Source organism: Epinephelus fuscoguttatus, linkage group LG6, assembly GCF_011397635.1.
Source record: "Epinephelus fuscoguttatus linkage group LG6, E.fuscoguttatus.final_Chr_v1".
Classification (NCBI taxonomy): domain Eukaryota; kingdom Metazoa; phylum Chordata; class Actinopteri; order Perciformes; family Serranidae; genus Epinephelus; species Epinephelus fuscoguttatus.
In genome coordinates, this window is record NC_064757.1 from 42,687,106 (window position 1) to 42,703,088 (window position 15,983).

A 15,983-nucleotide genomic window follows, 5' to 3' on the forward strand; every position below is an offset into this window, starting at 1 on the left:
TTCTTCTTTGGCAAAGCTCTTCTTCAAACTTCAAAATTGGCACAGAAGGTTAGTTCAGGGTTAGCACTGTTGTAGCTGATCCTCAATATTTAGGGCCCAGTTGCACAGTTGTGGTTCAGTAATGATCGAAGGACATTAACGATTTTCTGGACTGAAAAACAAATTCAAAATCAAAGGGTATCTGGAGGAAGAAATGGTTACAAAAGTAGCCCCTTTCAAGACAGGACTTTTACGCCAATATTCCATCTTGCTGTTTTGTACAAAGGAGTCATTGGCTGAATGAGGGGACGGAATTGGCTCCCCTTTAAGCCGGCAGTGGAGGTAGTAGCAATACTAAAACGACGTCTGTGTTGATGTGTTGTTGATGTGTTATGTGTGTGCTCCTCTCCTGGGAGATTTAAAAAGCAGCTGATAGCAGTTAGCAGCTAACTCAAAGAAAAAGAACAGCAGCAAAAAATGTCTGCAATTGGGAAAAACAATGAAATTCGGGGGGCTCTTCACCCTCTGAGCAGAGGACGAAATCAGCCGCCATATAACAGGGACAGTAAATGATTGTTATTGCCATGTTAAAGCCACTGTTACTGTTTATAAAGCGTTGCTGACCCATATGTTATATGTCACACTAGAGGCCAGCGATGTCGTGTTACATGCTACGCCCATTAGGCCTCTGTTTCCAGGATGCTGGCATGTCTAAAATCACAGTCTGATGCTGTATGATGCTGCCGTTGTTTGGTTCTACATAAAAATACAAAGGCAGCACAAAGAAGGGACTTTCATAGTGAATCTATAGCGCAATCTCTGTATAAAAAGGGCTGTTGCCTAAATGGAAGTCTAAATCATTTGATTCTTCTTCTGGGGTCCAAACCATTTCAAATATAAATAATATATTTGGAGTGTCAAAGATACTGTTTTATATGTTAAATGGTTTACTTACAAAGGAAGTCAAAAAATATTAATAGTACAGGTGATTCCGAACCTTTGAATGTCTGTGTATGTAGTAAGGCAGGGACATCCCACATCTGAAAATTAAAGCGTGAGTCCTCCGTGGATATTTATGCTGCCTTGTTGATGTTTGTGCAGGTTTACTTTGGTCCAAAAACACACTGTGGAGTTCAACCAGGTGGCCATGGCCAACTCTGAGGGCTCAGAGGTCATGCTGAACAGAGTGATGACCAAAGACAACATCGGGGTGGCCGTTCTGCTCGAGGTCAACAAGGACATGTTCTCCAGTGGTAAGAACATCTTCAGAACACAAAACAGAGCGTGTAATGTTACAATCCCTTGTTATTGTTGTGCCGTAAGATGACGATTTTCAGACCTCAAAAATTGCATTTCTACCCAAAGTTCCCAGGACCTTTAGTCTAAGGCACAACTTTTCAAGGAACTAAAAGGTTCATTCATCCCATTGTTATCTATGTTTTCAATACAGTCTAAAGACCTGTTAGGATTAGGCAAAGTAGTCCACTGCCGCATGAAAAAGCAGCATGACAGGACGAGGGCTGCTGGTAGTTGCAGGGGTGAACACACCCATTTCATCTACAAAAAAAGAACAACACATTGGAAAAAAACACACCTTGGGTTTTGTCTCACTGCCATGACATTTACTGCTGCATCACACTGCTGCAAGCAGGATGTAATTAATTAAATGCAGGGGAAGAAAATGAAACTCAGTCCCCACGGTAAATCCTTTGTTGAGTGTTTGATGGTTATTTATTTGTACTTTAAAGCACAACCACCATGAAACAATCAGAAAATAATATTTAATTTCTCTCAGTCTCTGGTTTTCTCACGGCACCGCAGTGCTCGATTGGTGCTCTCAGTTCGCTGCCACAATCTCTTTATTTGTCTGTCTTTTTGAAAATGAGTCTGGAAGTTCACAACAAAGACTAACTTTATTCGTAAAGTTATCAAACAAAGAGAAATGTTCCCCCCTTGTCCTAAAATTGGCCTAAATCGATACTAAAACACTTTCTTGTTTTGACTTGAGCAGTACAAGTTGAAGCAGCAGCAACCAGCGATGGTCATCCCCCGACACCCCAACCTGGAAGTTCCTGTACTTTCAGTCAAAACCCCCTGATCAGGGACTTTTTGGGGGAAAATAATGTCCCCACAACTTAATTTAGACCCTGGTCCTTGTGGTCGAAACACTGAGCTCTTGAAAAGCTTCCTAGATCCTGGGGAAAGTTTCTGTGGTCAATAAGGGGGCTACAATGTTCCAGCTTCCCAAAAACATACGTGTAACTTGTTTTAAATTAACTGTTTAGTTTGTAACATGTCAGAAAGGAGTCAAAAGGCACAAGTTGATGTCTCATTGCTTGTTTCGTCAAATCAGCAGTTCACTACCCAAAGATATTTAATAATATAACAGAAAAAAGGCAGCAAAAAGCTGATAAATGACTTGATGATTAATCAATTATCAAAATACTTTTCTGTTAAAAAATCAATTTAGCCAGGGCACAGGTGTATGACCAACCTGGTCAATATTATATTTACTGTGAATTTGCCCCACTCAAGTTTACAGTGTTATCATGAATGTACATGGATCCAAGGTTGTAGTGTAGCCAAACATAATTCAATAAAACTGCAGTCAGCTTGTAATTAATAATTCAAATTATTTATAAACTAGTCCATACCCACTGAGTACAGCATACCATACCATGACTTAGTCATACCAAAAATTAGAAAAACAAAACACCAACATTGGTCCACAGGGGGAGCCACAGCGATCGGTCACATTTTGAAGCATTTTTCTGTTGTTATAGCGCCACCCAGTTGCCAATTAGAGTTAAATTTCTCCAGTCACCTTGAGGCGTCTTGTTCTACATATCTACCAAGTTTAGTAAAAATCCATATGGCGGTTAGGCCTAGATAAGAAATGAGCTCTCTAGCGCCCCCATTTTGTTTGATGGGGTCAATAATGGAGGGGTCCCCTCAGATTATGTGTGCTCATATGCCTACAAAGTTGCGTGGTGATGGGTGAAACCCTTGAGATGTTCTACACCTTTATGTGATGAGCCACGCCCTCCGCAATATTCATTGCCTTATAGAAGCTCAGTTTTAGGAAGTTTTCCAACTTTTGCCAAGAGGGAACTTTAGATATTGCTCCCTAGATTATGTTCACCCAGTTTCATGCAGATCGCTCAAACTTCCTAGGAAGAGATCCATTTGAAGTGTTTTTCAAAAAATTCAAAATGGCGGAAAATCTGTATAAGCGGAAGTTATGGGTTCTTGAGGCAAATGTGTTCCTCATGAGGAGAGGCATCTCTGTGCAAAGTTTCATGTCTCTACCACATACGGGGCATGAGATATGCCCATTCAAAGTTTGACATTTCAATCGGTTGCTATAGCGCCCCCCTTTGGCCAATTGATGTAATATTGCTTTATTGGCATCCTCCCATGACCCTCTACCACTGTGCCAAATTTCACATGGATTGACCAAGTCAGTGAGGAGAAAAACGTGGAACAGACACACACACACACACACACACACACACAGAGTTTTGGTCATTATGTAGTAAGATTATATAGGAAGATGAGTAAAAGTTTACCTGCAGTAATTTCTTTTTGCCACAAGGTGTCACTACTGACTTTATTTAGAAAGTTACATATAAGTTAGTGTAGAGTGTATTTCTGATCCTGCTCAGGTAGCATCTGTTTCATGAGTCTGTTCTGTTGTGGTTTAAACTTTGTACATAATTAGTGTTCATTAATTTATTAAACTTTGCAGTGACTGACATGCAGGACTGTATTGCTCCATGTTTTTAATACCAGGGACTGTTTGTGTACAGTATAACTTCCCTGTTTGTGGTTTACTTCTTTTTCACTCACGTCCTGTAAGTCCTTCTCTTCCCTCTTGTTCTTTTATTTTAATGTCTCAGCACTTCAGATGTTTCTAAAGTTGCATCAGCGCTCTGTGCTTTTCTGTGACCAGAAGTCAACTGTGTTGAGGTTTCATTTGGGGGTTTTGTGGGGATTAACTGTCCCTTTTCAGTGTTTATAAAGTTTTTTTATTGTATATGAAGCTGAGGTAAGCAGTTTAATTTTGGCATTATTGGACAAAATCCCATAATAAACTACATATTGTGATTCAAGAGGACTGAGAGAAAACTAGACGTCTGCACCTCCTCTTAGCTGCTTTCAGACTTTAGAGAATCTAAAGGGCCTTTTCCACTGTCACTTTTGGTCGCACCGAGTCAAGCCATGCTGCGCCACTTTGCGTTTCCATTATCACTTTAGACCCACGACGAACTGCACCAAAGACCTTTTCCAGAGTAGGTCCAAAAGCCGGGCTGCCCGCCCTCAAGCAGGTCATGGTGATGCCTCGCCAACCTGTGTCTGTTGTCTCCGTGTTCAGCTCTCAGTAGGTCTGTAGCTTCTAACTGAATCACTGTGGTTTTAGTTTAGAGAGTAGGAGTTTAGTTTCTTTCCTGCGTCCTGTTTTTACTTTAGATATCTGCTTTATTTCACTGTTTATGTTCACCATCAGAAGTCGTGGGAAAATGCTGTTAAATAAATCTCAACATTTCCTTATTTTGCTGCTTCACAATAAAAACAAACAACAAAATAACGGGGGGACCTTTTTTACGAAGAATGTAAAGTAAATGAAATGCGTTTATCACTGAACTGTGGAACTTTGTTAGTGGCTTTTCTTCAATAAAGGCAAGTCTCATAATACAGCAGGGAGGAAGACTAAAAGCAGAAACAGTGAGATGTTGATGACCCTGCTATATTGGAAATGTAAATCCCTGCTGTGCTGGACTGACGGCCTAAACCAAGCCAAGCCAGCCCATGACTGTTGAAAAGGGATAAAGGCCATGATGGGAGACTTTGGCTAATCAGGGGTCATTTTAGAGAAAGGGCGTTCCTATTTGCAGATGCACATGCTGAAAACCTGATTTAATGGCAGACAGTACTGCAGAGAAGGTTTCTATTCCAGCATTGGCAGTAACTGGCTACACTGCAAAGCAACCCAAAAAAGGGAGACAGATACTGTTGCTGTTGCTGGCCACATGCCTGCTGCGACACCCTCCGCTGGGGGGTTTGCCGTGGCCCAAAACAAAGCCACTACAGCCACCGACCAAAGATCTGTCCTCCAAGCTGCTGCCTGCTCTCTTACTAGAGAAGCGGTCCACAGTGGTGGGGAATGGGATGGACAGACTGTGGGATGGCTAGTCGCTAATTCTTCTCTCTTTTTTTGGTCTGATAAGCAGAGAGAAAGCAGGGCGAGAGTGAATGAGCTGTGTGCAACTTTACAGTGAAATAGGATTAAATAATTCAATGTTTGGGAAACACTGGGTCACTATATGAAGTGAGTGCATATGCCCATGGTCGTCTGGTGGGAGGGGCTTAGGACAGAGAGGGGAGAGCTATTTTCAAATTCTGTTGAGTTTGTTGCCTTTTCCAGATTTCTACTTTAATGCTTTGACATATTTATAATCCCTTTTGAGATTTCTCTCATCTCATCTAAACATTATTTTGCATTAGCTTCGTATCTGTTTCATAATCCAGTTTCCTCTTCTCTGTCTTCAGGCATGAAGCCAACACAGGAGAGGCAGCTGATCCTGGTGGCCAACGCCCACATGCACTGGGACCCCGAGTACTCGGACGTCAAGTTGATTCAAACCATGATGTTCCTGTCGGAGCTGAAGAGCATCGCTGAGAGGGCCTCGGGCTCCATGGCGACCGGTTCGCCGACATCCGACCCGTCCTCCATCCCCATCGTCCTGTGTGCTGACCTCAACTCGCTGCCCGACTCTGGTAGGACTGTCTCACTTTTCAGGGACTTTGTTTTAGTCTCGCACTCAATCACTTAGTCTTCTTTAATTTATGTTGCTGCAAATGTAGTTTCGTATTGTTTTATAAAATGAGAGGGATATTCTGGATTCATGCGCCGAGCTTTAGGATAAACATTTCACCTTCTGTATTATCCAGGTGTGGTGGAATACCTGAGCAACGGAGGAGTGGCCGAGAACCACAAGGACTTCAAGGAGTTACGCTACAATGAATGTCTGACCAACTTCAGCTGCAATGGCAAGAACGGCAAGAATGGCAACTCAGATGGGAGCATCACACACAGCTTCCAGCTGAAGAGCGCCTACGACAGCAATCTAATGCCTTACACCAACTACACATATGACTTTAAGGTAAGAACCTCTTAACCTCTCTCTGTTTCTGTTCTCTTCAAGTCCGCAGTGCATTTCGCATAACTTGTACATTGCAATCACAAAGTTCTTAGGGTGTGCTTTGCTCTTAGCCATTATATTTAGCCCTTTAGATCATATGCTATTGCGATGGGACGTCCTTCCATTAGGCAACATAATGGACGATCACACAGCACAGGCTCAGTGAGTGCAAACACGAAACTAGCTGATGTGATACAGTATTTTCGATATGGCAGGTTCACATGCAGTATGTGGAATGTTTAATATCACTATGACTGTTTTTGTGACGGGAGATCCCAGTGGGAATGGAAAACCATGAACGTTATCACGTCTGTAGAGTGTTCGAAACAACACAACACAACTGTTCTACGCTTTTTTACAGATGCGTTGGTGGTAAAGCGCATGTCAGTATTTGTTCTGATAAGTCTTGTGGTCTCTGTTCTGGTTTCTAGTGAGTCATCCAGGCAGTTTTTGTGATCCATTTTTTTGTAGGTCATTGGTTTCCCTTTTCACAAACTGTTAACACGCACCGGTCTCACAAAAACATTGAGCTTATCTCTGTGATACAGATCTTGAAGATATATATTTTTTGGCAACTTTCAGATCAACTGAAGAATCCCTGTGTTGTGTAGAAGTTCATTTTTCTTTCTTATGTTAGTGTCTTTAGATGCATCATCTTCACTGAGTTTCTGTTTATTTCAGTACATAATTAATTATTAGAAAATTAAAATGAAAAATGAATGATAAGAGAGGCAGAATAAATTAGCTTTCACCAACCAAAGTGTTTTTAGGGACTTCAGGTTTTTTTGGTTTGGAAACAGTCGGCTTTTGCGTCATGAAGTGATTTTATCTGTTAAGTGTGCGTAGATTAAAATTACTTTGCAGGCAAGTGCATGACCTTTTCGTTTTGAGAGGTTTTTCCTTCTCGAAAACATCAACCCTTCCCATATGCAAAATATTCTTTTTTTTCCCCCAAAACTGTCCATTTTCGATAATAAATATGTAGTTGTAGAAAACTTTTAAGTCCAGCTGCTAGACTCAGTCACTTCTCAGTGCATGTGTTTATTTGGCCCAAGAGTGCCAAAGGATATCATTTATAGCATTTATTTTTCTGAAACTAAAATCTAGTCATAAAAACTGAGTATGTCGGATTTTTTTTTTTGCAAGATTTCTTTAAGAAAAGTACTGAAGAAGGCAAATTGAAGCATCTGTCCCACCTGTGACTTTTTATTTTGGAATCATTCCATAAGATAAAGAATCACATCAGATGACACGAAGAGTTTCCCAACAGGAGTGACATTACCTGCGCAGGGTGGATGGAAAGATTAATACCATTCTCATCTCTGTATGCTAGAAAATGAAGCTACAGCCAGGAAGAGGTTAGCTTAACTTAGCATGAAGACTGGAAACAGGGGGAAACTTCTAGCCTGTAAAATCTGCATAAGAGGACCTCTAAAGGTCACACATTAACATGTTATATCTTGCTTGTTTAATAAATACTATTAGAATTGCCGCCTTGTGGTTGTATGCCTCTGAGATCAATACTTGAAAATATGGATGTTGCTGCAAGGAAGCAACAAATTCTAAAACATAGATGTTTTACACGCATCTTCAACCCAGAGCTATACAATCAGCACAGTTTCAAGGAGTCACCCATTCAGTATCTGACCAAATGTCTCCCCTTCTGTTCCTGAGATATGACGTTGAATAATGGCCAGAAAATTTTTTTTTCCCCAGGACATCATAATGTCTCAGTCAAGCTGACCTTTGACCTTTTGGATATAAAATGTCATCACTGAATCCTATTAGATTGTTTATGTGACGTTTTGTCATAAATAGCATGTTAATTTTTGAGTTGACGTTTGTGCCAAATTTTAAGAAATCCCCCCAGGTGTTCTTGAGGTATCACGTTAACAAGAATGGGACAGACAAATGGATGTGAGATGGACAAACGAACAGACAGCCCAAAAACATTTTGTCTCCAACCCGGAGACATAAAACGTTGTGTTGAAACGGTAAATCACTTATTCACGTGGGTTTGTGTGCCAGGCTAGCTTTTTACCCTTGTTTCCAGTCTTTGTTCTAAGCTAACAGTCTCCTGGCTACAGCTTCATGTTTACGTGGTGGGGCGCCCACTAGCTCACGCCATGGAGCAGGTGCCTCATATACAAGGGCTGTGTCCTTTCCACAGTGGCTGCAGGTTCGGGTTCCAAACCACGACTCTTTGCTGCACATCATTCACGCTACAGCTGTCCCATCAGATAAAGGCAATATAGCCCCAAGAGATACCTTAAAAAAATCTGAGTGGTATCAATCTTACCGTCTAATTCTCAGCGACATATGCAAATAAACGCATATGTAACTAAGTCAAAGAGACACTTGTCAGGCCTCAAAAACCCACATTTCGATCTAAGGTTTTAGTCCCAGGTCAAACTTTTCCGTCAGGACAACATATAAGAATGCATTTGGAAAGTTTACCATATTGTGTTTGCATTAAAGGCACTGTGAAATACAAAAAAGTCTTGTCTGATAAAGAACGAAGTCTTAAGTCCCAGTTTATGGACACATTTCCTTCATAACTCATATTAAAGTTGTTGGTGACCACCTCTGAATTGGTATCTTTGTGTCTGCAGGGCGTTATCGACTACATCTTCTTCTCCAAGACCCACATGAGTGTCCTGGGCCTGCTGGGACCGCTGGACAGCCAGTGGCTCATCGACAACAACATCACCGGCTGCCCCCACCCCCACGTCCCCTCGGACCACTTCTCCCTGCTGGCCCAGCTGGAGCTGCACCCTCCCCCGCCCCACTCGCTCAACCCCCTCAACGGGCTGCACCTGCCAGTCCACAGGTAGTGGAGCCCGAGAGAGCCCCGCCAACCTTCAAAACACTGTCCTTCCCTCCCCCCCTCCAGCTTTATACAGGACCCTGTACAGTTTACCAATCATGATAAAACTCAGACACCATCCGACCTTCCAACCCTGAGACACACCTTCCCCAAAAGGAGTGAAGTATTCGCCCGTTTGTTGCTCCTTTTTGTGTTTTTGCACACTGTAAATGTTTGTTTTATTACATTTTTTCTCCCCTTGAAAAGGCTTGATACCAAATGTTGGGCTTGGGATGAGGTTGCTATGGTAACCCCCAATGTCAGTTTCTGTTTTTTCTTCTCTTTTTTTGCCTTACATATGATCAGAACCGCTTGTAGATTCTGCTCCTACAACAACAAACCTAATACTATCAACGTTTTAGTGATAAACTACATGTCAGCAGATTAGCTGAATTAATTCGGGTTTCTTTTGCCATTTTCAAACAGCTGTGAAATAATCTTTATAGAGTAAAAACACAACATAATATTAATGCTGCACCACAACATGTACGTTGTGTTACAGTCGCACTCCCAAATAAACTGACAGGTGTTTTAACGAAAGGAGTAACACTACAAGGAACGTTTACAAGGATGTGAAAGGTTTGTTTACATCGGATATTATTGTAAATGCACGTCTGCATTTTCAATTAGGATCAGCCGAAAAACAACAAAATAAAAAAAGTTCAATTAAATAAGGAGGAAATACCTACAGTTTTTAATGTGAGGAAGTACCAAGTGGGCGTTTTTAAAAGTAATGTAATGACATGCTAACACTAAATTGTGTTTCAAATGGGAACTAGAATATAAAATCATCTCGTGTCACAGCTGGCGGTGAATCACTACGCACTGCTAATACTGAAGAAACTTTTTCTGGATCACATTTTCATATAATTTAGGATTACGCTGCCTAAACAGGATGTCATCTGACGCATTCTTTTTGCCAGGTAGCAAATCTCAACCTGAAAGACGCCTCACGTGGCTGCATGAATGCTACTGAGCTGCTGCATTCGCCTCTACAATTTTTTCTTCCATAATACCAGTCTCGTACCTCTTCTTGGTCATGGCTAAATGTTTTGCAGAGGTGTCGTGCTCACTGTAGTTTAAAAGATGCAACTTGTAATTTTCCTGCGGCACAATGAAGTTGTAAAACAATCAGTTCAGGCCAAATGAGAGCTAAAATCCTAAATATTAATAAGCATCACAGGCAAATAAGCCCCCTGCTCTTTGAATTGCTTTGAAAAAAGAAACAAACTAAATATATATTTGTTGTTTGTTCATTGAACAACAATGCGCTTTATACTTTTAGCTTTTGAAGTCGTGCTTTCAAACACCTTAGGTCTTAAAAGAGTTTTGTCCCGTTTTCCCTTCACCTGACTGGCCAAAGAATCTCCCCAGAATGAGTGACTTATGATCTGTCGACCATAAGATCAGAGATAAAAACTTCCTGAGAAGAATCCGCCAATGATTCATGACCAGGAGCCGAATGTATTTACCAAATGCTCACTATAAAATCAGTTGTTGGAGCCTCTTAATGCCAGATTCCTGTGGACTTTGTATATTTGTGTCAGATGATTAGAACTAATAGCCCTTTATATAAGTTGTAACTCAGGGCTATGCTATGCATCCAGCAGTACCTCTCAAACCGAAGACTCTCAGAGTCGCGTCGTAAGAGCAAAACCAAACAGGAAGCTATTGGTTTGAAAATCCTTTATAAAGCACAGGTAATGTTTGTAGGTACATACATATATGTTGTTATTGTTGTAGAAGTCCCACGTCTTGGTGATTTTTTAAAAAATAAAACTGCTGCTGCTGCACTTTTTCTCCATTCCCAAAAAGTGTAACTTGGGAAGTTTAAATTAGTGAAACTTTTGAGTTGTCAGGAGGTGCGAAAAGTGTTCAGATTAATTTGGTTCGGACACTTTTTAAATACATTTTGTTTAATTGTAAGACTCAAGTATCAATGATGGGATAAATGACTGCAGGGGAAGGACTGGGTGTCAAAACTGACGCACTTCACTGTGTCTGCTGCTGACCTGGTTACGATACTTTTCTACACAGACATGCAGGAGAGTTTCGCTTCCCATAAGAAACGCCGCCACACTATGTCACAGTTACACGTAACATACAAAAGCTGAAGGCTTGGCTGGTCTGAGTCATGGAAAATGAGAACTGGGCAAGTTTTCCCTTTGTATCAAGCATCAAATATGTTGAGGTAATTTGCCTCACTTGACACTGCACGTCCTTCGATGCGACTGTTGCACATTGCAACGTTGATGCTGAAAGGATGCATCGTGCAGCCCGAAATTGACGTATATCAACGGCTAATTTATGGTAAACATATTCTCGGTTAAGTTATGTTATGGGAAGGTTATCCCCGGATGATTACGGTAACAATTAACTGCATTACAAACCACAAAATTCGATGAGTTTCCCATAACTATTAATGATTTTTTACCAAGTCCATGACTTTTTTATGGCTAGAAAATGAGATTGTGAAATTCCCGGACTTTTCCAGGTATTCCATGACTATGAGAACCCTATAAAAAAACAATATCACTCTTTGAGAGCCACTGGTCTAAACACAATCAGCTGAACTGAAATAAGAGTCAAAAATTGGCAAAATTTTAAAGTAAATCAGGAACAATCTGAGTGAAGAATTAGCCAAAAAAAAAAAAAACCCTCCATAGTTGATGCAACGGACACATTTAGACTGGTACAAAATAAAATACTGAGGTTTGACACCCAGCCCTTCCTCTGCAGGGGGACTACAGCTGCCTGCACATGCACTCACAGTGTTTAACATATCTGGCACATTTCACACTGTGGTGTCGAGTAAATCCTGACGTTTTAAGATTTAATTAGTTAAATTAGTCGAAGCATTTGCTTTGTTCAGTATTTGACAAGAAAAGCCATAATTTTCGGGATAAATGGTGTCAGCACAACACGGCACCCTGTAACCTCAGCTTTAAACTGCAGTCAGATCAGTGTAACCGGCCTGGACGGGCAGCATCTGCTTTGCTTCATTTGCACATGATTTGGCGCTAACGCATACACCTCCAGTTCTGGTGGAGTTGATGAAGTCTGTCGTTGTGAGCATTCTGAGGCCTATACTTCACTCCTAAACTCACCTCACTGGGTTTTCTGATTTTGTACAACAAGCTGTACATAAATTAAATTTGCCTTTGATGACGGGGCGTCTTTCACATCTGTGAGGGGAATGTACCATTCTCCGATTACGGGGCGTATTTTTTCTCACAAATCAAAGATGTACCTGGTGTTGTACTTTTTTTCTTTGCCCGGTGCACTAAGATCTCATATGTGAATACCACCTCCACCTGTCTCTGATACTCTTGTGGAGACAAAACTGGTCTCTGTCCAACTTTGTTTTTGAACTACGGGCATTTTCTGTCTCTGACGAACATGCAGTCTTTCAATTGGTACTTTGTACAATTCAGTATTACCAAGTTTTTGAGAAAAAAAGATAAATGTTCTAGGTTAAAAAGCAGTTTGTCTTGATGGCTTTTATTTCGTCAGTGCACATCTTAAGTGACCGCCCAAAGCTCCTCACACTCTGAGATGATGCTTAATCAAAATTACTTTGGTTTCTGCCTCTTTCTACTCGATGTTTTCCCAAAAAAATGTTTTTCCAGATCCCTTTCACACCCTTTCACCCCACATCCACAGCCACTTCTTCCACATTTTTCATAATAATATCCACCTTTCATTACCTATAAGCATTTACCCTGTTAATTTTGTCTCTGTAGAGCGCACCTTGCATACTTTTTCTACAAACAACGTGCCTAGTTTGTACAATTTCTCCAACAGCAGCACTGCCCATGAGACCAAGACGCTCAGAGATTAACCCAGCGCCATCATCCAGCCATCCATTCATCCATCCATCAATTCATCCCTCCAGTCCTTCCTGAACCAACTCCTGGGGATGAAATCACAAGGAATCATTGCTCACCTCAGACTGGTTTCTGTTTTTCTTTTTTTTGTTTGTTTTTTTAAATCAAACAGCTCTTTTGTATCCATAACATCAAGGACAAATCATTTCTACCAGATATCAAAAGATGCACACTCTCACTTGTTATTGCAGTTTTTCTCTGCAAAGAGTTTGCTGTAAACTTCACAGGATTATCACGACGGTCATCGCATGTGATTTCTGAATGTAAAAATCCTGTTGTTGAATATCTGGCCATGGTTTATTTTTTTAAGTTAATTCAGGCTGATTTTACAAATGCGCTACATGAGATTTTTGGTGGCATGAGGATTATCTGTTAAAGCATTTAGCATTCGGATGAAGGGTTTGTTGTTTTTTTTTATCAGCTTTTACATGTCAAATTTGATGCCTCCAACTAGGCCAGGCCGCTACGTCCAAACTGGGAAACAGGAACTTAAAGGATGCTGCATAAATGTTTTATTCTCAGTGTATTAACCTGTAAATTATACTGTGGAATATGAATTCAGAAACACACCAAGTAAGTGTGATAAAAATGAGGTGATGCACATTTGAGCAGAGTCAATACAACCTTTAAAATGCATGGTGTGTCGTCAAAATTCATGTAAATCATCTTTGTTAAATTACAAAATTAAACAGGTTAATTCACTGTTTAAATTGTTGGAATGAGGCCATTAGAAAACAAAAGATTTGACTATAAAGGGGAACGTCAGCAACTTCAGTGTCAAAACACCTTGAAAAGTCTTCGCCGTCACTTTATTTGACAGTTAAGAAAACAACTTTCTTTGACTGTCCTTCCTTCAAACTTACAATTGCCACCTGTCGATTCCAGGAGTGATCAGAAAAAGGAATGCAAGGCTGTTTTTTCTTTAAACAAACTATTTCCTTGGAGCATTCTTAGGAAAAGTATTTTAAAGTTGCTGCCTTTCAGCAACTTACAGCAAATTTTATTCATGTGAAGCCACCAGCAGTCACCAACCACGGTGCTACATTATTTCTCGAGGATTTTTAAAGAGCTCCACTCAAACCTGTTCTATGTAACAACAGAGTTAAGTTTCTGTTATCAGATTCATGACAAGCAGCTCTTCACCAGATTGGTTTTCAGTCCAACCAGCCTCCACCGTAGGAAGCTCTCAGTGAGGGTTTGGTTGGAAGGAAAACTTAGACGAAGAAGGTTGTGGAAGCCAAAGTCTGCGTCGTGTCTGACAAGTAAATGTCAAGAACTGCACAACTGCAGCGACACAAGTTACTGTTCGCCTGCGAGGACGAGTGGAAGTTTGTCTAACGTAGGTGGCAGTGCTGACTTTGTGGTTTTCCTCTGACAAAAAAATACAGATCTATCCTTTGTAGAAGTTCTCCTTACTTTTGTTTTGAAAATTAAAGCTGCACACTGCAGATGGAAAGTCAAGATTTGTCTCTTAAGTCATGAAGGCCCAGTGGAATCTGAATCCCCCAGAAAGACTTAAAATCAGTGAAAGGCACCAAATTACCTCATTAGTTTCTTTCTTACAAGATATATCACAACCTTACTAAAACTGGTGACATATATAGAACTTATAAATAAGAATATCTGCAGCACCTTTCATCAGTTTTGGATGAAGATCTCCTGCTCTAATTTGGGGAATTTTTATGCTTTCATAAACTTTAAAAGATTACATTCTCCTCTGTGAATTGACACATTTCTTTTTAAATGATAATAAACGTATTATTTATGTTGCACTTTTCTCAAAGGAAAACCCTGATCGTACACATAAGGTTAAGTTTTCCTGTTTGGAGGAGTACTACTACCTATAAAAGTTTTAAAAAATAACCCTGATTATGCAATAGGGATGTTATCAGGGTTTATCCAAGCTTGTGATTAGAGACTTAAAATTTTTAATGGAGATGCGTAGGATTTGAAAGGAGAAGGAATATAGAGAGCAGTATGGAAACTTTAGGATGCAGTGTTTTTGCAGTTTGACCCAAACTAGGGACTGAAATTCAGGATGTCTAAGACTTCGCTGCTGAGATCATGACCATCCTTTTTGTGAAATCACTGGAGTACGTAGACTGTTTGCCAGAGTCGTAAAGTGTTTTGCAAGGAAAAGACAAAGACAAACAATGCAAATAAAAACATAATGTGACATATTGGCTTTTTTCAGACTGCAAGCAAACCAGATTTTTCTCTCAAACCAGATCTTTAAGACAGACTGTTCATACTGTTATCTGCAAGTGATCGGATCAGATTTGTGTGTCCAGATATCAGTAACCTATCTGCATGGGTTACTGTGGTCACAACATAGGCATCAGTACTATGTAGGTAGTGATGCTGTAGGTACGTAGGACAGTACTAACAAGGAAGCATGAGAAATGGAGGTCCATTATTTGGCCCTCCGAGCAATCGTCAAGTCGCGGTGCAGAACTCTTCCATAGTGCTATGCAAGAAGCAAACTGGATTCTGCTCAGTACTTCCTTCGCTCTGGATTTGATGTTGTTGCGTTGTGAGTGAAGCAAAAGACACTTTGAAATCTGATTTGAGCGGCCAGGCTGTGACACATCTGTAAAAACCTGATTGGAATTGCATTTCAGACAATCTGATATGTGGTTTAGATTGGATTTGCTGTCCACACTATCAAAAATCAATCTGGATATTCTAAAAAACAGAAATGGGCTGGCAGTCTGAACACAGCCTTTTTTCAGGAATGATAAAATTAGGTCCCCAAAAAGCTGACATTTGGGTTACAGCGGAGGTTTTCATCCAAAAAACAAAGTGATGGTCGAACATTTTGTGAACCTCACTGGCTCCTGGGGGAAGCCACTTCTTTTGTCTCAACATATTGACATGACTGGAGGACCTCTACAAAGGCTACAGCTGTATTTAGTATGTAAAGCTGTTACACCTCAGTTGAAACCAAACATGCTCAACAGCACTTGTATCATCTCTCCACACACAGCCCCAACTCTCTCCACCTCCTGTAGGCAATAAACATGTCATTTTTTTGAAAGATTCTTTGTG

The 15,983-nt window shown here is 40.6% G+C and overlaps 1 protein-coding gene across 1 annotated transcript in view; it reads left to right on the forward strand.

Moving 5' to 3' along the window:
- The window catches only part of cnot6l (CCR4-NOT transcription complex, subunit 6-like), a 28,949-nt gene extending 12,975 nt beyond the window's left edge, over positions 1-15,974 (forward strand). Inside the window, exons 9-13 of the mRNA XM_049577668.1 lie at positions 1,081-1,232; positions 5,530-5,757; positions 5,932-6,143; positions 8,795-9,012; positions 12,853-15,974. Coding sequence (XP_049433625.1) covers positions 1,081-1,232; positions 5,530-5,757; positions 5,932-6,143; positions 8,795-9,012; positions 12,853-12,889 — 847 coding nt within the window. The 3' untranslated portion in view covers positions 12,890-15,974. The remainder of the gene's footprint in view (positions 1-1,080; positions 1,233-5,529; positions 5,758-5,931; positions 6,144-8,794; positions 9,013-12,852) is intronic.
- The last annotated feature ends 9 nt before the right edge of the window (positions 15,975-15,983 follow it).